The sequence below is a fragment of the Zalophus californianus genome, chromosome X (assembly GCF_009762305.2).
Source record: "Zalophus californianus isolate mZalCal1 chromosome X, mZalCal1.pri.v2, whole genome shotgun sequence".
In the NCBI taxonomy this organism is placed as follows: Eukaryota; Metazoa; Chordata; class Mammalia; order Carnivora; family Otariidae; genus Zalophus; species Zalophus californianus.
The window spans coordinates 72,160,200-72,184,162 of NC_045612.1; the positions used below are offsets into that span (position 1 = coordinate 72,160,200).

The following is a 23,963-nucleotide window of genomic DNA, read 5'->3' on the forward strand; positions in this document are numbered from 1 at the left end:
CACACACACACACAAAAGACCGAAAAAACTTTAGAATGAAAGAGACTATAAAGAGACAGTACAACTAAATATAACAAGTGCTTTTGAACCAGATTCTTTTACTCTAAAGGATGTTATTGGGACAACTGGTGAAACCTGAACAAAGTCTGAGGACTAGATGGTAGTAATGTAGCAATGCTAATTTCATGATTTTGATGCTTATATGCTTATACAGTAGTTATGTAGAAGGAAGTCCTTGAGTGTGGCAAATATACACTAAAGTATTCAGGAGGCATCAGGTCAACAATCCATCTCAAATGATTCAGGAAAAAAGTTTTTTATGCTGTTCTTGCAACATTTCTCTAAGTTTGACATTATTGCTTTAAAATTTAAAAAATTTGAAACAAAGTGTTCAGTGTGTCCTGAGCCATAATATCATTTTAAAAAGTGGGAAAAATATGTGAATTTGCCTAGAGGGCTGAACTAAGATCACTGGGTAGAAATTATAGGGAAGCAAATTTCATCTCAATATAATCTAGCGCAATTGAAGTTGTCCAAATTCAATCAATGGGACCACCTTGTGAGTCAGTGAGTTCCCTATCAAAGGAAAAAAAAATTAAATAGACGCTGGAAGTTCGCTTAGAGATACTGCTGGAAAGCATTTTTCTTTCGATGCAAAGACTATATAATGTACAAATGTGTCTTTTATCTTTAAGGGACTGGTGTGCTGTGGTTCAACTTCTTTTACATAGACCTCTGCTTTGAATCCTGAATAACCTCTGTACTAGAATAACAGTAATTAAACATCTCTCAGGCACTGCTCCCTTCTTTAGAACCCTGCTATACTGCTATGGTCTTCAACAACACTAAAGTCTTAGCTTCTTCAATAAAGATTGGTCAGAGTACTCAGGGGTTTTAGGAAATATCCTTCTTCACCTGAAAGAATTCTATTCATCATCCAAGATCTCTCTCAAAGGTTCCCCATGCTGTGAAATTCACCCCTAATCACCCAAGCAGAGTTAGTGCCATCCTTTTGGTTTTCATAACACTTGGAAAGCAGTGCTACTTCTATAGCAGGACTTATTCTATTGTGTATTTTTAACTTTTTAAAATATTTTTTCTTAAAGATAAGTGCAAAAAGGTTAAAATTTTTTATGTACTTAAAATTACGTATGTAGTCATCTACTACCACTCCAACTTCTGGACTTTGAACTCCTCCAGGGCATGGAAGCTATGTAACTTCTCTGAATCCTCAACAGGCTTCAGAATACCTGGGCCTTACGTAGGTTGGCAAATTGATCATCTTCAGCACCCATGAAAGAGCTTGGAACTGAATGAAGTTCCAGGACAAACTAACAAAAATATATGTACACGTCAAAGATGGGCAGAACCACAGAAAGCAAATACAGTATAAAACTAGCATCAAGGGTACAGATTTTCGCAAACGATATTGAGTTAGTTCCTAGGCTGTGGGTTCTTTGAGGGCAGGACTCATGTTTCATCTATTCCCCTATTTGCAGCACCCATGCACAGTGGCTGACACAAAATATATGCTCGAGAATCAGTGGAAGAATTAAATAGCCTTACCTTTAAATATGCCTTTTATGAGCGGTGCTACTGCTGTATTGAAGACTTCTTCCTGTTCCGTAGAGGGGTCAAACACAAAATCGTAGGTAAAGGATTTGTCAGTACCAAGCACCACCTAGAGAAGGCAAGGGACAAGGAGTAAGAAAACTTGAAAGGCGAGACCACGCCCCTCACTGCCATTTGGCCCCAGCTGTTCAGAGGCAGGCCCAGCACTCTCCTACGCACCTGAGGCTCCCCGGGTACGAAGGAAAGGCACATCTGGCAGCCCTCACTAATCTCTTTGGGGACCAGAGGGCGACATCGCAGTGCCACTCTTACAGGAATTCCCTTCACCTCTTCCTTCATGATCCTATCGCAGCACCGTCTCTGCGGGGCGGAAAAAAGAAGATACTTGCTGATGAGTCTTGGTAGGTCGGGAGGGGTGGGAGTTCCGGCCCGCCTTGGAGGGTGGGATGGGTTACGGAACTCAGTAGTAGCGGTGGTAGCCTCCCCGTCCCAGCCGGATCGCTGCCTCCGGAGAGTCACTGTCCCTCAGACTTGGCCACGACCGGACAGCCCGTCAAGCCCCACGCTCTGAAGAGAGCGAAGTGGAGTCTGAAATGAAAAGGAAACCCCCAGCGGGGGTTTCTTGACGACAAAGAACCAAAGCCCCAGCGTCCCGGGAAAGGCAGATCCTGAGCTAAGGTGTGCTCCCTTAACTCACCGAACTAAACGTCCCTTCCCTGGTCTCCCGCCGCCCTGTCCCAACCGGAGCTTTAACCGCCAAGTTTCAAATCGGTCCCTGAGGCGCCAGCCAATCGGAGCGCAGACAGATTGCGGGCAGAGCACGCACGTCGGCGCGCGCAGGAAGACGCGTTGGGAAGGGGAGGACCTGCGCGCCGCACCCTGAACCCGCCCTTTCCGATCCACCCGAGCATCCGCTTCCGGCTTCCAGACTGAATTGGCGGTGAGCGGAGCCTGAGGTTCCTGAGGCCTGCGGGTGGGTGAGGCGGTGTGGCACGTACCGCGGCTTGTGCGCCGGACTCCAGCAGAATGCGGGGCGGGGACCTGGAAGGTGGCTGGCGGTGAAGGAGGGGCCGTTCTGGGGACCCCCACCGTTACTGATCTCATCTAGGGAATGTGGGGCGGTGCCTTGCCCCGAGTCCCTATGGATAGTTGGAGGCAGCCCCTCTCTTGGACTTCGGAAATTAGACGCTCCTGATTTCCTCTTCTCTGGAATGAAGACGGTAACATCTATTTTGCAGGATTGTTGTGAGAAAGGAGATTGTCTCTATGGAGTAACTTAACAGGTCGCTTGGCATCCAGGTGTTCAGCAAAGTTACTTGTTTTCGTCCATCTTTTTTTTTCTTTCTCTCTCTCAGCCTCTATCACCAGGAAGTGGGCTGAGCCCATAGACCGACAGCCTCAGGATGGAGTGGGGTTGTTTTTTTGAAACTTGCTGGACTGCTGACCCTTTTGAACCGTTTTTTATCAGCTTTGATTCACCCTTCCATTCCAGAGCCTTGCTGGAGATGGACAGCCGGATTCCTTATGATGACTACCCCGTGGTCTTCCTGCCTGCCTATGAGAATCCCCCGGCATGGATCCCACCTCATGAGGTGGGAATGCTTAAGTAGGGGATTTATCCCTGTGGGCATGAGATGGTACATGAAAGGTAGGATGGCAGGGTTAGAAAGCCCAGTGGAGGGTGAATTCTAGCCTTTGTTGTAGCCAGGGGACCCAGAAGTTGGATTCTGAACAACTGGGCCCTTTGGGAACTTCTAAGGGAATCCTCCTGCCAGAGTCCATTCACATCAGAGAATTCTGGAAATTCAGAGCCCTAGTTTCTGTTCCCTCAAGGCAAAGAGGTGGGGAGCTACTGGGCTGCTAACATTTCCCCATGCTATCCATCTACCCATTTGGACAGCGTTATCTGTTCTACTTACCGAAGCCCATGACCACACCTTTTCCTGACTTCGAGGTGATGCATTTGTAGTCCAGATGAAGGTGGGTATAAAATCTAAGGCTGGTAGTAAGATTTCTGGGGTTGCTGTGTCTTGCAGAGAGTATATCACCCAGACTACAACAATGAGTTGACCCAGTTTCTGCCCCGAATTGTCACACTGAAGAAACCCCCTGGAGCTCAGGTGAGCTTATGGAACAATTGTGTCTTTTTTTTTTTTTAGATTTTATTTATTTATTTGAGGGGGAGAGAGAGAGAGCGCGCGCGCACACACACAAGGGGGAGGGGCAGAGGGAAAGGGAGAAGCTGATTCCCCAGTGAGCAAGGAGCCCAACGCGGGGCTCCATTCCAGGACCCTGAGATCATGACCTGAGCCGAAGGCAGATGCTTAACTGACTGAGCCACTCAGGAGCTCCGGAACAATTACATCTTATTCCAGGCTAGCTTTGTCTGTACCAGGCCCAGAAGTTGACAGTGGTTGGGGGGATGGATGGGAAAGCAGGTAGGGAGGTAAGGAAATTTTTTAATGGGCAGAAAATCTGAGATACCACTTCCACAACTTCTGACTTCTCTCTGAGGAACACATAAGCCAAGCTATCATACAGTGATGCTATTAGATGTTCTTGTGTGTGTGATCTATATTGAGCCCCCCTTCTGTGCTCTTGTCTTACAGTTGGGATTTAATATCCGAGGAGGAAAGGCCTCCCAGCTAGGCATCTTTATCTCCAAGGTATGTGTGCCTGGTAGGCAATATGGATTGCTAGTTCCCTTTGTTAAATTACCAGATTGCAGAACCCTGGTGTCCAAAGGCCTGGGAGAAGAATGACACAATAGACCTACAGAAGGGGCATCATGGGGACACCCTTTCCCATTTAAAACTTCTCACCTGGCAAACCATCTGTTCCCCTACATTGTCACACACACAGAGAAACGCTAGCACCTTACATTTGAATAGCACTTAATTTCACTTACAGCCTTTGAAATTCTCTCGCCTCAATCTCATATATTTTCTCCTTACCAACAGGTGATTCCCGACTCGGATGCACATCGGGCAGGACTTCAGGAAGGGGACCAAGTCCTAGCTGTGAATGATGTGGATTTCCAAGACATTGAGCACAGCAAGGTGAGCACAGCATCTGGGCTGTGGTGAGGCGAGAAGCCATCCCGGGTAGGAAAGGTTGGACAGGATTAGCCTGGTCTGTAACTTGGTAAGGAGGAGTTTCTGCTGAGCAAGTCCGTCAGGAGGAGGCACCTACTAGGGACCCCGAAGGTTGGAGTAGCAAACTGTTTTTCTCCTGTCATGATACTGTCCTGGGTCGTATCTTCATTTGTACAAGCTGCTGTGTTCCTTCCAGGCTGTTGAGATCCTGAAGACAGCCCGCGAAATCAGCATGCGTGTCCGCTTCTTTCCCTACAGTAAGTGCCACTCTCTTTTTCATTTACCTGGCGGGGCCGTGGGTAGGAACTCTCTACTGATTACTAAAGCCCCCCACCTCCCAAGTTGGGGATGGGGAATTGGGAGCGCAGGCCCGAAAGTAACCTGTTCTTGTCTATCCTTTTGTTTTCTCCTTTCCCCAGATTATCATCGTCAAAAAGAGAGGACTGTACACTAGAGAGTTGCAGCCCATAGCCCTCCACAGGGAATCTTCTAGGACAAGCTGGTTAGGCCTCAGGGCAGCCTCTTGGGAACCTCAACTCTCGGCCCCACCCTGGCAGAGTGGCGCGGGGAGGATGGGGATACAGTGAGGCCCTGCCACCGAGCCAGCTAGCCAGCTGCATTACCCAAACTGTACTGTACTCCTTGTTCCCTCGTTCTGTAGGTGAGCTTCATTCATTCCCTCAAACGGGAAGGATGGAGATACCTAGGTATAGCCTGTGGAGAGCGCAGCTAGAAAACGCAACTGACATTTATTGAATATCACGTGCTAGACAACTACACACGTGTCATATCATGTTCATCAGAGTCTAGAAATCAATAGAAAAAAGAATCTTGAGGCAACTGACGTTTATTGAATACCATGTGCTAGCCAATTACACACGTGTCATATGTTCATCAGAGTCTAGAAATCAATAGCAAAAAGGATCCTGGGGGCCTTCCATCTCATCCCTTCGTTGTACTACCAGTCTCAAATCGCTCCGGAGACTCCTTGGGAGTGCCCCCCCCGACTCCCTCCTATCCTCTCTCCCCCAAAATAGTAAAAGGCAATGCTGAGGAAATGTCGGTGTGACTTTTGGATGATATTGACTGGGTTTTAAATGCTATTGAGGCAAAAATAAAAGCTCTTCCAAAGAGAGGTGCCAGTGGAAGTACCAGCAACCCTCTACCTCCCTTACAACTACATCTGGCCAGTCCGTCAGGGAGGCCCAGGAACCTTATCTTCAGTGCAACTGAGGAATAGTATAGGTTGAGGGGGGGGATACTAGAAGAAACCATGCCCCTTCGCTCATGAGCTTTGGACATTTCTCTGCAGGGAGGTGGTATTAATATAATTGTCTTCTTCCCCAGAATCTTTGTTCTGGAACACAAATGAAGGGAGAGGCTTGGATGCATTCCTTTCCGCGACAGCAGTAAGAAATTGGTTCCCAATTTCCAGCTTGTAGGCTGAGTGGTACTGTTAACTTTCCCCCTTTTCTCCACCCCAGCTCCCAGATGACCTGCCAGCGTCTTTGTTACCAGTCCACTATTAGCCATTCCAGGCCACACCTTATGCCATTTCCATTGGCATCTCTAAAATACCCATTCAGAATAGAATGGTTTCTAATTAGGTATGGGGTGAAGTGCCCCCATGATGAAAGTCCCCAGTTTGCCTTGAAAGAATCCTGGGAAGCTTAAATAATGTATTTCCAAGGCCCTGCCCCTGGAGAGTAATTCTGTTGTTCTGGGGTTTAACCTGGAAATCTTGAGTTTAAAAAAAAAAAAAAATCTTCAAATGTGGGAAACAGTTCTAAATAGTATATTGCTATGAGGAAGTTCTGGCTGTCTCTATAAATCCCACCTCAGCTTTACTATGCCCTGTTTTCCGGTAGCTACATCCTTGTGAGTAGAGGCAGAGGTAGTCTCTGCTTCCTGGGAAATCCTGCTCCCATTCTATGCTCCTATTTGCTGTGCTGCCCCCCAGTGGCCATCTGGAAAAACTGGAGGCTGAGATACTTGCCTGAGTCTGCTGAATGTTGAGGTCCAACACTCTGCCTGCGGTTAACGGGTTTTAAAACAGCTCATCTAAGAAGTGTGGTAAATGTAAAAAGTCCCAGGTAGGTGCTATGGGCCTACGAGGCCGAAAACCTCCTACCCTAAATTGGTGCTCACTTTGCGGTACCTGGAATGGGTCTTTTGTTGGGACACCAGCCTGACGCAATTGCATTGTAAAGGTCCAGGCATAGCACGGAGAAGACAAGCAATAACAGGCTGAGGCAAAAGGACCAGTCATTTATTGAGGGTGTAGATGAGAAAACACGGGGAATGAACTGTATCTGCCTTTGAGGTATCCCAGCTGCTGTAGGCCTGCATCCCCTATAGATGGCTTTTAGCAGTCAGAGAAGGTGAGGTGGGATTCCTGAGCCCTGCAAGAACTTTCCACCCCACAGCTGCGAGACGCAGTCAAGAAAGAACGATAGCATTTTCAGGGGTTCTGTTAAAAAAATTTTTTTTTTTTTTTAAGTACACTCCACACCCATCGCGGGGCTGGAACTCAACGACCCTGACATTAAGAACCGCCTGCTCCACTGACTGAGCCAGACTCCCTCGGGGAGTCTATTTTACTCCTAAGTTCAGGAATCATATGAAACCTTAGTAAATAGCCCAAGTATTTATTTTTAAAGATTTTTTATTTGAGAGTGAGAGAGAACACAAGCAGGGAGGAGGGGCAGGGGGCAAGGGAGAAGCGGACCCCTCCCCCATGCTGAGCAGGGAGCCTGATGCAGGGCTCGATCCCAGGACCCCAGAACCATGACCTGAGCCGAAGGCAGACACTTAAACAACTGAGCCACCCAGGCGCACCAGTAGCCAAGTATTTAAACCTTAAATCTGAGGGTGGAGGAGATGGATTACTGGGAAGCCCAAATGCAATAAAATCATCAAATTAGAGACCAAGTTATCAATAGGAACAATGGCTTTTGATGCCTGACTCCATGGAAGGCTTCAGTTGGATTTCAACCACTGAAGTGTGTGTTAAGGTAAGAGGGATGTAGCTGGGGTTAAAATCTCAACTACCAGGGGGGTAGCTTCTAGGAAACAGAAGAATTCTGATCTTATTTCTTTTGCCTGAAGGCAGACCAGGGAGCTACTGTTGGCTGAGGTTAGTCCCCTTTTCCCTTAAATATCAGTCAGGCCTGGCCTTCAACTCAGCAAAGGAAGTCTGCCTTCTCTGCATTAAGCCATGTGCCAGAATAGCTGTGTGTGTGTGTGTGTGTGTGTGTGTGTGTGTGTGTGTGTGTGTGTGTGTGTGTGTGTGTGTGTGTGTGTGTGTGTGTGTACTACAAAAGGCTGTGTGTGTGTGTGTGTGTGTGTGTGTACGTGTGTACTACAAAAGGCCAGATTCAGAGACGAATAGCTCTGTGTGTGTGTGTGTGTGTGTGTGTACGTACTACAAAAGGCCAGATTCAGAGACGATAATAGCTGTGTGTGTGTGTGTGTGTGTGTGTGTGTGTGTGTGTGTGTACTACAAAAGGCTGTGTGCGTGTGTGTGTGTGTGTGTGTGTACGTGTGTACTACAAAAGGCCAGATTCAGAGACGAATAGCTCTGTGTGTGTGTGTGTGTGTGTGTGTACGTACTACAAAAGGCCAGATTCAGAGACGATTCCAGGTCTTTGTATTGCATGGGGAAATGAACCTTGTACCCACCCCAAGGCAAATGAACCTTGTACCCACCCCAAGGCAAAACAAGAGTTCAACGAAGTAGAAATGAGTATTACATATTTCACATTATAACCGGTTTGGTCACTGGTTTCAAACATCACGTTGAGGGTTCTGGATTTTTCCTTCCCTGTTATCTGCAGAGACTTGTCTGGACAAATGAGAAATGATATAAGGGACCAGATAGTGGTAAGTGGTAACTCAAAGTGAATAGGGACAGATTCTTCTGAGGTGTAATGATGCCTCCCCAGGACACGAACTGTAGAAGCCTTGAACCCATCACCTTACTGTTCCCTGAAACTGGTAAACTCCTCCCATGTAAACACAGCACAGTAGACCCTCCCCGTAGGGATTGAGCTCTGGGTGTGCCAGAAGTTGTAGTTATACCTTACCTTTTGTTGTTCAGATCAGTGTTACCCACTAACACGATGATGATATCAACGTCTTTCCGCTCCTACATCTACCCACTTACGTGTCTCCTTGGAAGCATTGATGTCTACAAGAGAATGTGTTGTGGGGAGTTGAAACATTTAGTAGAGGTTTAGAGACAATAACGTACCTGTCCTTCCTCTCTGCCAGTCTTACCAACCTCCCTATTGTTTCCCTCAATCCTTTTTTCAAGTAAAACATGGCATAACACCCACTTGTGATGTCCTAGACCAGCCACTACAATAGTTGAATCATGTGTGTAGCTAGAAATTTAGGCTGCAAGAGCACTCTTGGCCAGCTGTGTCCCATAGCTGCCGCTGAACCTGCACAAGAAAATGTTTAGAGGGATGCCTGGGTGGCTCAGTCGGTAAGCGTCTGCCTTTGGCTGAGGTCATGATCCCAGGGTCCTGGGATGGAGCCCTGCATCGGGCTTCCCGCTCAGCGGGGAAACCTGCTTCTCCCTCTGCCTGTCACTCCCCCTGCTTGTGCTGTCTCTCTCTGACAAACAAATAAAATCCTTTAACAAAATGTTTAGAAGGGAAAGAAACGTACTTTTTAAAGGTTAGAACTTAAAAGGCAAACCATGAAGTGTCAAGGAAACCGTGTTTCTGAAAAGTGGCTGCTACGGCCACAAAGCAAGTGGCCTACCATCCTAGGACTCGTCCAATCTCAGTATACTGTTTTGATTAAGAAAGACCCTGTAGAGCAGCCGACTTAAGGATTCAAAGCCTTTTGGACTTCGTGTTACAGGTGGAGATTAGACGAAGGCAGAGAAAACGAGAAACAAAGCAGGGTTTGGCCATTTGGGGAGGCTCCATATTTTTCTTCCCCTGCTTTATCCACAGGTAATCCAAGATGGTGTAGCCTTACCATTAATGAATAGGCCTAAGGGGCTGAGGTATAGGGTTAGCGATATGAGAGTAAACACTCAGTATTTGGTCCTCCCAAGCACATGATCTTAGGAAGTCGATTCCCATGATCGCCTGCAACCCAGAGTCAGATACTCTGCACCCCTCCTCTACTTCCAATACCAAGCAGTCTTAGACCCAGAAGTGGAGAATGGCCCTTGAGCAGGTTGTCCTGGCTCAACTTCTCAACGCTTAGAATAGATCACCTTGAGAAGAATCCCTAGGGGAGTTGGCAGAGGAGGGGGCAAAAATGTACTGTGTGATGCCTTGGTGGTGGGCTCACCTGGCGGGTGCAGTTGAAGGTGTCATACAGGAAGCCCTTGAGGAGGGGTATCTTCCCCACTGTGAGGTGAGTAAGTAGGCCACCCATCAGCCTGAGCGAGGAGGAGGAAATTGTTCCCCCTGCCCCCAAAACTCTCCCCACACTCCATACCAACACGCCTCCTCATTTCCAAAGCCCAACCCAGACACCTCCCCGCCCTTGCTCTGCTGCTCCCCCAGGCACATGAGTTTGGATTTGTGCAGAGTCCATCTTAATGGTTTCCAGGAGAAGCCTCTGGCCTCGCTGTGGGCCCTGCGTGCGAGGGTATACATTGCGGCAGGTGGGTGGTGTGCTCTCTGTCCATCTGCTCATCACCTTGCTCTCTGCCCCAGGCTGAGTGCATGGCCACGCCGCCTCCCCCCCAGGCCCTGCCTGGAGCGGCGGGTGATCACGGCAGTAGGGTGGTGGGGGTGCTGCGGTGGTAGGATGGGGGCAGGGATAGCCAGGGCCCAGAGGGAAAGTTGAAGGACCCACAGAGGGCGGGTGGCCTTGCCAGAGGGAAGTCGGGGCTTGCTTAGGCTCTTAGCGTGTAGTACATGCTACAGAGTTGTCACTGACAGGGGCCGAGGGTGCTGTTCTCTGGAGTGCCATCACCCTCCCAGAGAAGGAAATACCAAAGAGATTGTCAGTCACGTCGTGAACAAGCTGATTTATTAGAGCGTTACAGTGGGGCTTCCACCCAGAAGCACTAGAGCGAGGTGCTCAGCTTCCCTCATCCCCCTCTGCCACAGCCTCCTGGCTCTCCTCCCCGCGGTGCTCCCGCCGAGTAAACTCCTCAATGACTATGTCCTCAGAGCTTGCAAAGCAGCAGAGGGGAATGCAGGGTTAGGAACAACATTCTGGGCATCGTCCCTGTTCACTCCCTTCCTGTGATCCCAGAAAAGTGACCCCTTCTCTGCTTCCCAAGTCAGATCTAAAGACCCCTCTGAGCAGCTACCCGCCTCAACCCGATCAATCGACCACTCTGGCTTGTTCCCCTTCGCTCCCTCCTGAGTCTCCCAAAACAAAAGTCCCCACGCACCCACCCAGAGTGCTGGAGGGGAAATAAGAATGGAGGGTGGGGAAGAGGGAGGGGATCTAAGAATGAAAGACCAGAAGGGGGGGGTGAAGGAAAAAGAAAGATGGAAGGGATGAGGGGGAAGGAGGATTCTGAGAAGAGCAGGGGTGGAGGGTGTATGAAAAGCACTGAACTATGACACGAAGCTAAAGCATATGTCTCCACTGCACAGTATTGAAAGCAACACTCCAGGGAAGAATTTTTAACATTTCCATCATCACAAAATGGAGGGTGGCAATGGGGAAAGGGGGATGGGCTTCCAGGCCTCGCATTTCCTTACCTAGCAGCCTCTGGAGAGGGAGGGAAGAATGGAGGTGAAGCTTCAGTTCCACGAAGAAATGTCTCATTTCTCTTCCCCCTCCCTTTTTAACCCTCTCCTCCCTCCCCTCCCCCAACTTACACACACACCCACCCACCCACCCACCCTGAAAACCTAGGAACCCAACCTGCCTATTCCTATACATTCTCTACCCAAATAGCCAGTCCTTGATTCCTGAGATCAGAACTGCTTGGTCCCCAACACTCAGGCCCACCATTCCTATCAGTGCCACCTGGTCACTCACCATGTGATGGCTTTGGATGCATCAGGATCAGGGGCAGCTCCACACCAACATCACTGCAAGGATCCCAAGGGAGAGTCACACATCTCCCACCGAGGCCACTCCCTGAACCTCTCCCCGTCGGTTTTCTGGTCCCTGCCTGGGATGTCCTCAGACTCTCCTTTGGAGCTCTTTCAGTCTCCTTATCTCTTCATCCTCCCCTTCTTGCTCCGTCCCCTCCCCCCACAGCTTCCCCATAGCGTCTCTTACCTGGCTATCAGGTCACCTAGGATGCTGAGGGTAGAATGACACCGTAAAATTAGCAGCTGGAAATGGAAAGTGGCAACCTAGTTTTCCTGGGGGATAAGGGATCATAAGGCCAACTCAGCCACAGAATAGGTTTCTGGAAGGGAAGGTGGCTTGCTCACTGATCTCACAGGTTTGGGAAACTGGTCTGGGAGAACGGGTGGGGAACAGCTTGGTTGGGTCAGGCCAGCCAAGGAAGAAAACGGAAGTGGCTCCCCGGCCCCTTCCCAGACAGACCATGAACCCTCACTCACCCTCCACCAGACACCATCAGGTTGACTTTCACTTTGTAGGACACCAGGATCCCCAGGAGCTCCTTGTTCGTTCCAGGTTGAAGACTGGAGGTGGTAGTATTCGTTGTTGTGTGTTTGTTGGGGGGAGGGGAGTAATGCATTCAGTCCTTCAGTCCCTTCCTGTGCACCTTTTCTAACAGGCCTTCCATGCTCATCTCTCCTACTCATCGAAATCACATTTCTGTTCCTAAAGTCTGGTTTTACCATGTCACCCACTGCTCAAGAGCCTCTCTCTCTGAATATAACTACTCGGTGCGGCTTTCACGACCCTTAGCAAACTGGCCCCACCCAGCCTCTCTAACCTCCTCTGCCTTACCTCCCTAACACCTGGGATACAACCTAAGCGGACCCATCCTCTCTCCATGCTCGGAACACGCCTTACAGATTCCCACCTTTTGGCCTTTGCCCATGCTGTGCTCCCAGTCTGAAATGCTCTTTCCTTCCTCTGTTGCTATCCAGATCCTACTCGTGCCCCAAGATCTAGCTCTCTCCTCCAGAAACCCCACTCCAGCTATGCTGGCTTCTTTTCACTTCTATTGAATTTCTAATCTGAACCACATGTATAAACATTTAACCTTTAGACTGCATTTGCATTCCTCTTTGTTCCCCACCTAGGCCATAAATTGACTGAAGGCAGAGACTGTCTAAAACTTCTTTGTATCCTCCCACGTTGCTTAGCGTAGGAATGAGCATGTAACAGGTGCTCCATGAAAACTCACTGATTGGAAAATAAGACACAGAAAACTATGATACTGGGAAAGTCTCTTCATGACCCTGGAATACTGATCCTTTATAAAATAATGCTGTTCGGATGATTTCTAAGGGTCTTTCTAGCAATAACAATCTATAGCCACAAGATTGATAAGGCACGGAGAAGGGCAGGGGACAGTTAGCGCTCATCGGGTGGCGGCAGATGGCTTTTGGTGGGAGACACATCTAGCACTAGGGCCCCCAAGGACATAGGGCCAAATGAATGATTGGATAGAATTCTGTCAATTCCTATTATATCGTTCTCCTTTTTTTGGTCCTCCTCCTCCTCCTCCTCCATTTCTCATCTCCTAGTCTTTTCACTCCATTGCTGTCTTTGCTAGAGAGTAGCTACTCTGGAGATCACAGTGTCAGAGTCAGACGGCATGTGGTAGAATCCTTTCCACCTCTGCCACTTTCTAGCGATGCGGGCTTGGACCACTGCCTTCATCTCTCTGGGTCCTTAAATGTAAAATGGAATAAGAACACATATACTCTGCACCCCTCCTCTACTTCCAATACCAAGCAGTCTTAGACCCAGAAGTGGAGACTGGCCCTTGAGCAGGTTGTCCTGGCTCTTATACTCTTATAAAGAGTATGTATAGATATACATAGATATATGTATATATGTATAGATATATATGACCTTTGTGAGCTGCGAAATATTATACAACACAGGGAATTTTCCTCACTGCTTTTTCCTTTCTTGCTGCCTGTGACCTAAACCTGGGCATTGGTCCCATGGGCATTATTTAGCTTCCTGTTGGCCCTCAGGCCTGCAGGGGTCTCTGAACACTGGCCTAGGGACATTTAAAAAAAAAATAGGTAGGCTTCCTTAACAGTGAAGGCGCAGAACTGTATACATAGCATGGAGAATGGGTAAGGGGATAGAAAATGGAGGTCGGGCATCACGTTTGAGCTTACATTGTGCTAGAGGCCAGATTGGTATCACCATGCTTGAGTTTGCCATCCAGCGCCAGGCCCTGTTTCTGGCAGTTGGCAGCCAGGAGCGGGGTTACTGCGAAGCTCTTAGAGAAGCTGGAGTTAGCAGCTATAGTCTCCCTTTAAAAGGAGAAAAGAACTTAGGCAAGGCTTGCCACTTAAGTGTACTTTCATTCTCAAGACTGTCTTGCACAATTCCACAAACCTACTGGAGTGTCCAAGAAAGTGGGCATGTCCGACTGTGGAGAGTGGGAGCAATTCTCTCCGGTGGGAAATCCTTATGCCCCTGACCTCTCTCAGCATTTTGATGGTCCTCTTGTGGGTATCCACCCTCTGGTTCTCCTGGGAATCCCTCCCCTTCTCTACATCAGCCCTCACCTTGACCTTCCTCAGTCCTGGGTTCTTAGCCTCTTCCTTCTTTCCCCAACCCCCTCCTTTGCCTCCAGTCCCCGACCCTTTTCCCACCAACCCACCCCTTGGCTCTCTGACCCCGGCCCTGGTGCCAACTCACGTGAACTCTTGAATGAACACGGTCTTGGTGTACTTGTCTAAGGAATACAGGACAACATCTGTGATCTGGTCAACTGAACAGCCGGGAAAAGCACATGACTATAATCAATCAATCAGTCATCCTCAAGACCCCAACTCACTGCCCTCAGATGTGAACCTGATACATGGGTACGCTATGCATGGTGCACTAAGATGTGCTTGTGGGCAAACAAAGATAGGCCCTTAGATAAGCCTGCATTAGAGAGAAGGTCTAGATGAATGCAGACTGGGTAAGTGGGGCAGAGTTTTAGAAAAAGACCCGCGGATTAGGGACCAGGTGCAGGGGGAATAGGAAAAGAAGCTCACCTGAAATCTTGATTTTTTTGATGACCTTGTTGGTGCAGTTGTTGATAGAAACATTGACAGAGATGGGTTTGCCGTGGTAGTGAACCTGAAGCAGGGGGAGAGGCTCATCACAAGGTTGGAGGGAGAACACCCCAGATCAAGACCTAGAATTCTTGTTTCCTTAGCACTGTTGCCGCCCTGGCCTCCCGTCTCTGTCTACCCAAGTAGGAAATCAGTGAAGGATCGGGGTTTCGTAGGGGTTTCAGGGTAAGGGGTCAGGAAGTGGGGGTCACAAACCTCCCTGTCCATCCAGGCCTGCAGCTGTAGGGGCTGAGCTGACAGAAGGAAGCGGCGGGTAGTCTGGGCACAGGGGCCAGGGCCTGGCTCTGAGGGTGCAAACTGTATTTTCCGAACCACCAGCCGCACGGAGTCTCTGAGTAGAGGCCAAGAGGTTAGCCAGAACATCTCCTTGGGGACTCACAGACCTTTGCCATGCCAACCCCATGGCCCGGTCCTTGCTTGGGGTGGGGGTGGGTGGAGGTGGGGTAAAGCCTCCCCCCCAGAGAATTCCTCTAGACCCTCAATGGAGGTGTCCAGACCATGGGTCGGCGCATGATGGCTCACTGGCCAAATCTGGCCTGCTGCCTGTTTTTGGATGGCCCACAAGCTGAGAACGGTTATTGCATTTTTAAATGGTTGAAAAAAGTCAAAAGTACGATAATATTTCATGACATGTGGAAATTATATAAAATTCAAATTTTAGTGTCTATAAATAAAGTTGTATTTGGAAGACAGCCCAGCTCATTCATTTACATACTGTCTGTGGCTGCTTTCACACTACAATGGCAGAGTTGAGTAGTTGCAACCGAAACTACAGGGCTGGCAAAGCCGAAATATTTATTTTTTGGCCCTTTCCGGAGAAGTTGGCTGACTGCCCTGGAGCAAGGAGGAGAAGCCAGAGGGGAATCAGAGCTGGACCTCTGAGTCGGTGGCGACGGTACTGTGGAAGTTACAAGTAGGGCTCTTTCTCTCCTGAGATCAAGATCTGTTTCCTAGCACAGGCTGGAGGCAGGGATTTTGGAGAGGACCAAAGACTACCTCTTGGAGATTTTCTCCTCCAGATTTTCAGCACAGAAACTCTTCACTTCAAAATCAATCCCACAGGCCTGCAAGGGGGCAGGGGCAAAGAGAACTCATTTCCAACTAGCCTCTCCTCTTGGGTCTCTAAGGAAATGCTTGACCCCATCCTCTAGCTATCCGTTTCTCCAGTCTTGTCCCCCTGTCCCTCTGCCTGGCACTATTTCTCCCTCTTTCTCGGAACCCGGACCTCACCTTCCCTACATCTTCAGGCCCTGGCTGCAGTGTCACCGAACAGGGGAGGTTAACAGCCATCTGGGGGATCAGAAAGAGGTCAGCAAACACGAGAAATAGGGCCCCCCCTTCCTTTGTTTTCCCTCTTTAGCTTCACCTCTTAATCTCCCCTGGGAACCTTGCCCAGGACTGGGGGGGAGGGGTCAGTACCTGCAGGGTAAAGGGGTAGGCATTGTCCCCCAGCTTTTGCAGCAGTCGCTCCTGTAGGACTGTGAGGGACCCTTGGGGGCTGGTGGACTCAGGTGGGAACACTTGCTGCACCTGTACGTACAGATCTTTGCGGAACGTCAGACCAATCACATCCAAGTCATCGTGGCCATAGCGGAAGGCACATGTCAATGTGACAAACACTGCAGGCAAAGGAGGAAGAGAGTGACCTGTCATGCCCAAGGGAGAAAAGAAGTTCTTAAATGGCTCAGAGGAAGACACGGAGACACAAGGGAATATGATTGAAATCATATGGCCATGAAGAAAAGGATTAATACATTAGACTACAGTAAAATTTAAATCTTCCTTACATTAGGGGTCTTTATAAACAACGAAACAAGCAAAAGCCTGGGAGAAAATATTTTGCAACATGCATAGCAAACAAAAGTTTAGCCTTCCTAACCTGAAACTAGTGAACGTTGTGTGTCAACTATACTTCAATAAAAATGCTTCACATTTGTGATATATAAAGAACTCCCGCAAATCAACAATTTAAAAATCCCGATATAAAAGTGTGCAAAGAGTATGGAGAGGCTCTTCGCAGAAGCACAAAATAGAAAGGCCAATGAGATATGAAAACATGTTGGGGCGCCTGGGTGCTGCAGTCGGTTAAGCGTCTGACTCCTGGTTTTGGCTCAGGCCATGATCTCAGGGTTGTGGAATTGAGCCCCACGTTGGGCTCTGCACTCGGTGCGGAGTCTGCTCGAGATTCTCTTTCCCTCTCCCTCTGTCTCTCCCCACTGCACGCACTCTCTAAAATAAATAAATAATAAATCTTAAAAAAAAAGATATGAAAACATGTCCAGTCTCATTAGTAACCAGATAAATGCAGATTAAAACCACAATGAAATAACATTTCACACACATCAGATTATCAAAAAATTTAAAAGTCTGACAGTACTAAGGGTTGGTGAAGGAGTGGAGCAATAGGAGTTCACTGCACACAGCTGGTGGGAGTATACATTAGGACAACCACTTTGGAGAAACTCCGATTGAGTAAAACTCAATCTGCTTATGTATTATGATCTAAGAAGAATTTAGAGGAACTCTTGCTCATGTTTATTGAGGAGATACATATGAGAATGGCCATTGCATCAATATTACATTTGTCATAGCATAAAATTAGAAATCATTTCAATATCAGTGAAAGAATGGGTAATAATAATAAGTTACAGTATATTCATATCATAGAATGCTAAGCTGAGGTTAAATGAATTAGAGCACCATGTATTAACATGGTTAAGTCTCAAAAAAAACTATTGAGTCAAAAGAAAGCTAGCTTCAGAATGATACGCACAATCCATTACTGTGTATATAAAGTTTAAAAACATGTAGAACAATGCCAGAGCTGCTTACAGATACATAAATATGGAGTAGAAGTATAGAAACACCATAGGAATAATAAAGACCAAATGCGGGATAGTGGTTCTCTGGGGTGGAGGCCAGGAGGGAAGGAGGGAAGGAGGAGAGGGAATGGGATTAGGGAAGGACACATGGGAGACCAGTTTGTTTCTGCAGTTCTTTTTAAAGCTAGGTGGTGGGTACAAGGTATTTATTACATGATTCTCTAGGGTCAGACTACCCGGGCTTGAACATGACTTGTATGAATCCCTCAAGTTCTCTGAGCCTCAGTTAATTTGCCTGTCAATAATAGGAGCTCTACATATGTTATTTAGGCTTAACAACAATCCTCTGAAGTGTCATTATTATTTGTTAAATATTTTATTTTCTTAAGTAATTTTTACATCCGATGTGGGGGCTTGAAATCATGACCCCAAGGTCAAGAGTCGCACTGGCTCCCCCCTCTTCTGGAGTATTATTATCTCCAATTTACAGGTAGAGAAAATTAGCTCAGAGCCGTTAAGTGATGGCCCAGGGTTTTCTAACCCAGGCCTGTGTGACTCCAAAGCCCAGACTTCTGCATGCCCAACCTAAGTCATAGGAGTTGATGTGAGGAGTTGATGTATAAGAAATCCCTTTGGAAACTGTAATTATAGATGTGAATGATGATAATGATCATGGGAATATTGGTAGAAATTGGATAGTTATAAATGAACTCATGCAGCTGGTACCTAAGATTAGGGGCAAATAGAAAGCTGCATCAGTGAACTAGAGGAATGTGGGATGGGGTGCAGAGGCATACCTGTCTAAGGACAGAGTGACAGAGATTGAGGGAAGGAAAGAGAAAGAATGGGTGGTAAGGAAGAAGAATCTTCTATCAGGAGCCCTGACCCACAAGGAAAGAAAAGTACCAACAGCCACACACTAGGAGACAGCAACTTATTTTAGTATTTTTAAGAGATCAAAATACCGAACAGCCAGAATATCTGCTTTTAAAATTAAGAACAAGGAAAGTGAATCTATATTCAAAAGATACAATGAAGACTGAGAGTAATGATAATGGTAGTGTTTATAAGGATTGGATAATGGGCAGCCTCGTATATTGCAGGAGGGAGAGTTAATTGGTACAATCATTTTGGAGGATAGTCTGGCAATAGAAAGCTTTAAAGATGTGTGAATGTGGGATGCCTGGGTGGCTCACTCAGTTAAGCGTCTGCCTTTGGTTTGGGTCATGATTCTGCGGTCCTGGGATTGAGTCCCGCATCCGGCTCCTTGCTCAGTGGAGAGCCTGCTTCTCCCTCTGCCTGCAGCTCCCCCTGCTTGTGCTCTCTCTCTCTGACAAATAAATAAATAAAGTCATTTAAAAAATATGTGAATGCTCTTTAGCAATTTATTTATTTGACACAGAGAGAGAGTGAGAGAGCACAAGCAGGGGGAGCGGCAGAGGGAGAGGGAGAAGCAGGCTCCCCACTGAGCAGGGAGCCCAATGCAGGATTCGATCCCAGGACCCTGGGATCATGACCCGGGCCGAAGGCAGGCGCTTAACCGACTGAGCCACCCAGGCGCCCCTGGCTATTCATTTCTTCTCTAGGCATTTAGTCCAAAGAAATAATTGGACAAGTATGAAAGATATATATGTGTGTGTGTGTGTGTGTGTGTACATACACACACAAGTATGCATTTCACAGGGTTGTTTATAATAGCCAAAAAAGTCTGATTGAAGATTGGCTAAATATATTATGGTACCCCTATGTGGTATACTACTAGACACCTGAAAAATGCATAGATTTCTATATATTAACATAGGTGAAAAAGAAGGTTAGAAAATATTATTTATCGTATTGCATTTAAATAAAAATATAGCTATTTTTGCATGGAAAATATGAATACATATGAATTAAAATATTATTAGTGATCATCTTTGAGTGATAGGATTGCAGGTCTCTTTCTCCTTCATCTGTACTTTCTAATTTGTCTACAGTGGAGACAAACTTCACAATTCTCAGAAGATGTGACAAATAAATTCCCCTTGGCTTTCAATTATGACCAATTAAAGAGGGTGGAGAGAGGGAGAAAGAAAAGGGAAAGGAAAGAAGGAGAAAAAGAAAGGAAAAGACAGAAGGCGAGAAGGAGAGGAAAAGAGGTGACTGGAAGGAACCATGGGAGGGAAGAAATGAAAGAGACGAGGAATAAGACAGGACAAGATCAGGAGGGGTGAGGCAGAGGGTTATGTAGTAGCCCCTGAGGTGAGGGTGGCAAACAGATGGATGGTTCTGGCACATCCCCCTGTTTACAAGTGGGGAGGGCATCACCTCCCCCCACTTCCTGGTTCCTTAGCAGTTTAGTATCAAGCTTTTTGTGTGCTAGAAAATAGCTCGTTCTCATTTTAAAAAATCCAACATCTTTTCTAAAGTTATTAATTTATATTTGTGTCTGTTAGACAAACAGTACCTCTTAATTGTGTGAAAACCAGAAAATAAAACAAGAATAAATCAGAGCTCTGCCATCACACATCATATTGCAGAGATAACTGCTGTTAATATCTCTTGCACCTGTTTCCCTGCTTTGTGTCTTTAATTAAACATAAGGCTACCTTAGATATTGGTGCCATTGCCTTTTTGAAAGTGAACTTTTTATTTTGAGAGCATTGTAGATTCACATGCAGTTGTAAGAAATAATACAGAGAGATCCCAGATAGATTTTTGTTAAATAATTCATCTATACTGCCTTATAATTGGCCTTTAGCACTCAGTAGTATAGTATAAGCACGTCTTACATCAGGAAATGAAACTTGATAGAAAAAAATATTAGAAAATCTGCAAATAAAATCATCTTCATAAAAGTAACAAAACGTATAAAAGAGCCAAGGAACAAAGTGAGGAAATAGACACAACTTAAATGAAGAGTAATAAAAAATCCTGCTAAGGAACATAAAGAAAGACTCAAATAAAAGGGAAAAAGACATCTTACTTCTGGATCAACATGCATTTTCTAAACTAAGTATTTCTTTCTGGAGGTTATTCTGAAGATTTTGTAGGAATGTGAAAAAATGATTTGGGCTTTTTTTTTTTTTTTTTTTTTTTTTTTTTTTTTAGAATACAGAGTAATTGAGAGTCTTAAATTGGTTAATTTACCGGCTATTCCCCAGAATTCCTCTGATATTTAAAACTGGCTGGACTGCTTATCCACACTGTTTAATCAGAAAGACTAAGGTTATTTTATCTCACAGTATCTAAAGGTTATGTTTGAACTAGTATTCATCAATTTGTTCTGAGCCTTTTTTAAGCCAAACCCAATTTTCAAACTTAATGAATCACAGAGTAAAAAAAAAATTTTTTAAAGCAGTGCAAAACAGCAAAGGAAACGGTCAAGAAAACCAAAAGACAACTGACAGAATGGGAAAAGATATTTGCAAATGACATATCAGATAAAGGGCTAGTATCCAAAATCTATAAAGAACTTATCAAACTCAATACCCAAAGAACAAATAATCCAATCAAGAAATGGGCAGAAGACACGAATAGACATTTCTGCCAAGAAGACATCCAAATGGTCAACAGACACATGAAAAAGTGTTCAGCATCACTCGGCATCAGGGAAATCCAAATCAAAACCGCAATGAGATACCACCTCACACCAGTCAGAATGGTTAAAATTAACAAGTCAGGAAACAACAGATGTCGGTGAGGATGCGGAGAAAGGGAAACCCTCTTACACTGTTGGTGGGAATGCAAGCTGGTGCAGCCACTCTGGAAAACAGTATGGAGGTTCCTCAAAAAGTTGAAAATAGAGCTACCCTATGACCCAGCAATTTCACTGCTGGGTTATTTACCCCAAAGATACAAATGTAGTGATCTGAAGGGGCACATGCACCCTAATGTTTATAGCAGCAATGTCCACAATAGCCAAACTATGGAAAGAGCCTAGATGTCCATCAGCAGATGAATGGATAAAGAAGATGTGGTGTATATATATACAATGGAATATTATGTAGCCATCAAAAAGTTGAAATCTTGGCATTTGCAACGATGTGGATGGAACTAGAGGGTATTATGCTAAGACATAAGTCAATCAGAGAAAGACAATCATCATGTGATCTCACGGATATGAGGAATTTGAGAAACAAGAAAGGATCATATGGGAAGAGAGGGAAAAATGAAACAAGACGAAACCAGAGAGGGAGACAGAGCATAAGAGATACTTAATCTCAGGAAACAAACTGAGGGTTGCTGGAGTGGTGGGGGGTGGGAGGGATGGGGTGCCTGGGTGATGGACACTGGGGAGGGTATGTGCTATGGTGAGCGCTGTGAATTGTGTAAGACTGATGAATCACAGACCTGGACCCCTGAAACAAATAATACATTATATGTTAATAATAATAATAAAAAAGCAGTGCAAAAATATTTCAGTGTAATGTTGATCTATGATACGGTGGCCAGAGTAATGTCTCTTGTTGTTACTTGCTGGAGCTATTGTTTTCTTTGTTTCTTTACTTGGGATCCCTTCCCCCCCAAAAAAGACGGGGGTTTCCCTACACAGAAGGAGAGGTGGAAAGATATATACCAGAGGTTGCAAAATGGCAGTCTGAGGAAAAATAAATTTTTTTTTTTTTACTCTATCCAAGCCTTAAAGAATCTTTTAGTTAGCTGCCAACATTTGAAGATCAGGAAATTTGCGTGAAAATATGGATTTCTGGAGCACTGGATCTTTCCATAGCCAGTCTAAGCCCATGTTCAGTTTAGCAACAAAGCAAGAGGACCACCAAAAATAATAAAGAAAATCAGAAATTTTAGAAAGAAACTATTTTAATTCCAGCACACATGTAAATGTTGTGTACTTTTGAAAAATAAAATTTCATTTATGTTTTAGAAATATATCTATGTTGAATATTATTTGGGGAAAAGGTACCATAATCTTTTTAGAATTTGGGCTTCTGAAGGTCTTATTCCGAGCTTCATTTCTAGTTCCATTCCAGCAATCGGAAAATTTGGCCACACTGGGCTAAAATTCCCGGTTGTTTGCCCCCACCGGAAAAGGCATGCACAGTTCCCACCACTTTTTGGTTTTCTTATACCCCTCTGGTCCATTTGTCCATTCTACTCATTCAAGTTACTTGTCTGGCATGTGTGACATTTCAGTTTGGGGTCCCTGGCACATACAAAGGCCAAGAGAATTTTCACTTACTCTTTCGATCTTTTAGGTAATCAGGGTCAACCAGGACCACACCATCTGTGTAGAGAGGGAGAGACAGCACTGCGGTCAGGAAAAATCCTTAGACTGTGAAACAGAAGTCAATCCCTGAAATAGCTCCTCCCATTTCCCCCTTTAATTGGCCTCCTCTTCTGCATGTTCCTTTCTTGGCTTTCTTTTAGTTCCTGGCTCCCATTCCCTTCTCCCCAAGTGCTTTCCCTTTTTGGACTCACTGACCAATGGGATCCACCATGTCCACATGGTCCACGAAGTCCCGTTTCCCCAGGTAGATGGCAAGCTGTTGTGGAACAACCTGGCATGTTATTCTCATAATCATCTTTGAATGGGTTCCCCTGAAGCCCCCAGTGCAAACCCTTGAGACCTTGAAGGAGGTACCCACCTATCCCTTTTGCCCTCTCATTTGCCAGGCTAAGCCAGGTTCTCTCACCTTCCCATTGGAGCAGGTCTTCTTATACACCCTATAAAGAGAAAATCAGAAAGAAAATAGGGAGGGTCATTGGGAGAGAAGGGAAGAGGAAAAGAAGGGAGAGGAGAGGAAGGGAAGTGGGGGAGAAAAGGAAATATTCCTAGGATTAAGAGAAGAGGCCCAAGGAGCATGAAATGGTGCAAAGGTGGAGGTAATTGGTAGAGTTCAAATTACAAGTTGAGGAGAGGTTGGAAACTCCTCTACCCCAAAGGCAAGTACTTGGGTTTGGGTAGGGGACAAGTCACTGATTCAGAGAATTAGAAGGGGTTCTTACTTACCTTGAGCTGTTGGCCATGGAGTTGATGTTGAGCCTTTTCTGAGAAGAGAGAAAGAAGGAGGAAAGCTCAGTCATTTGGTCCCTCTTCTCCTTGTCCCACCCTGGGATACCATCCAGACACACCTAGTGTGCAAACTTTCCCCCTTAAATAGATAACTCACCACCATAAAGTGCCTTATATTCTCCCTCCTGCCAAGGGTACTTATTCAGTCATACTCTCACCCATCCCAGGCACGGGAAAAAAACAAAACAAAACTATTTTTACAAATTGTGCACTAACCATACTGTCTATTCTCCAGAAAGGGCATGGCTTCCTGAAATAGCTGGGGCACTCGAGTACCTTCACAGAGAAG

General features: G+C 46.1%; 3 protein-coding genes across 6 annotated transcripts in view; 1 reads left to right on the forward strand and 2 right to left on the reverse strand.

Moving 5' to 3' along the window:
* Positions 1-2,324, reverse strand: part of KIF4A (kinesin family member 4A) — a 112,977-nt gene extending 110,653 nt beyond the window's left edge. Inside the window, exons 1-3 of one of the 2 annotated variants that reach the window (XM_027608432.1) lie at positions 2,270-2,324; positions 1,792-1,932; positions 1,567-1,681 (exon numbers count right to left, since the gene is read on the reverse strand). In XM_027608432.1, the coding sequence (XP_027464233.1) occupies positions 1,567-1,681; positions 1,792-1,911 (235 nt within the window). In that variant the 5' untranslated portion in view covers positions 1,912-1,932; positions 2,270-2,324. Of the gene's footprint in view, positions 1-1,566; positions 1,682-1,791; positions 1,933-2,032 lie in introns of both variants that reach the window. The other variant, XM_027608431.1, reaches the window with a different exon arrangement.
* Positions 2,325-2,445: 121 nt separating this feature from the next.
* Positions 2,446-5,542, forward strand: PDZD11 (PDZ domain containing 11). 3 transcript variants are annotated; one of them, XM_027609675.2, is made up of 7 exons: positions 2,446-2,545; positions 3,065-3,164; positions 3,609-3,692; positions 4,182-4,238; positions 4,533-4,631; positions 4,864-4,924; positions 5,087-5,542. In XM_027609675.2, exons 2-7 carry the CDS (start codon positions 3,078-3,080, stop codon positions 5,119-5,121), a joined length of 423 nt encoding a protein of 140 aa, XP_027465476.1. In that variant the 5' UTR covers positions 2,446-2,545; positions 3,065-3,077; the 3' UTR covers positions 5,122-5,542. The 3 variants fall into 3 exon arrangements, with proteins under 3 accessions (XP_027465476.1, XP_027465479.1, XP_027465478.1); XM_027609678.2 differs by having other exon boundaries at positions 2,465-2,512; XM_027609677.2 differs by lacking the exon at positions 2,446-2,545 and adding an exon at positions 2,552-2,792.
* Positions 5,543-10,241: 4,699 nt separating this feature from the next.
* Positions 10,242-23,628, reverse strand: ARR3 (arrestin 3). The gene is made up of 16 exons (XM_027608281.1): positions 23,612-23,628; positions 23,295-23,325; positions 23,084-23,144; positions 22,841-22,885; positions 16,259-16,458; positions 16,070-16,129; positions 15,836-15,903; positions 15,035-15,170; positions 14,759-14,843; positions 14,415-14,487; positions 13,886-14,023; positions 12,176-12,259; positions 11,886-11,909; positions 11,640-11,692; positions 11,357-11,366; positions 10,242-10,815 (listed from the first exon to the last, which is right to left on the reverse strand). The coding sequence occupies exons 1-16, from the start codon at positions 23,626-23,628 to the stop codon at positions 10,722-10,724; spliced, it is 1,179 nt and encodes a 392-aa protein (XP_027464082.1). The 3' UTR covers positions 10,242-10,721.
* Between the last annotated feature and the right edge of the window lie 335 nt (positions 23,629-23,963).

Bases quoted from the DNA above. Each gene is read 5' to 3' on its own strand.
- PDZD11 (XM_027609675.2), top strand. From the start codon at position 3,078: ATGGACAGCCGGATTCCTTATGATGACTACCCCGTGGTCTTCCTGCCT. The intron at 3,693-4,181 runs GTGAGCTTATGG...CTTGTCTTACAG, and splicing joins AGAAACCCCCTGGAGCTCAG to TTGGGATTTAATATCCGAGG. The intron at 4,239-4,532 runs GTATGTGTGCCT...CCTTACCAACAG, and splicing joins TAGGCATCTTTATCTCCAAG to GTGATTCCCGACTCGGATGC.
- ARR3 (XM_027608281.1), bottom strand. The intron at 16,130-16,258 runs GTACTGACCCCT...CTGATCCCCCAG, and splicing joins CCTACCCCTTTACCCTGCAG to ATGGCTGTTAACCTCCCCTG. The intron at 14,844-15,034 runs GTTTGTGACCCC...CCCCTGCTTCAG, and splicing joins AGGCCTGGATGGACAGGGAG to GTTCACTACCACGGCAAACC.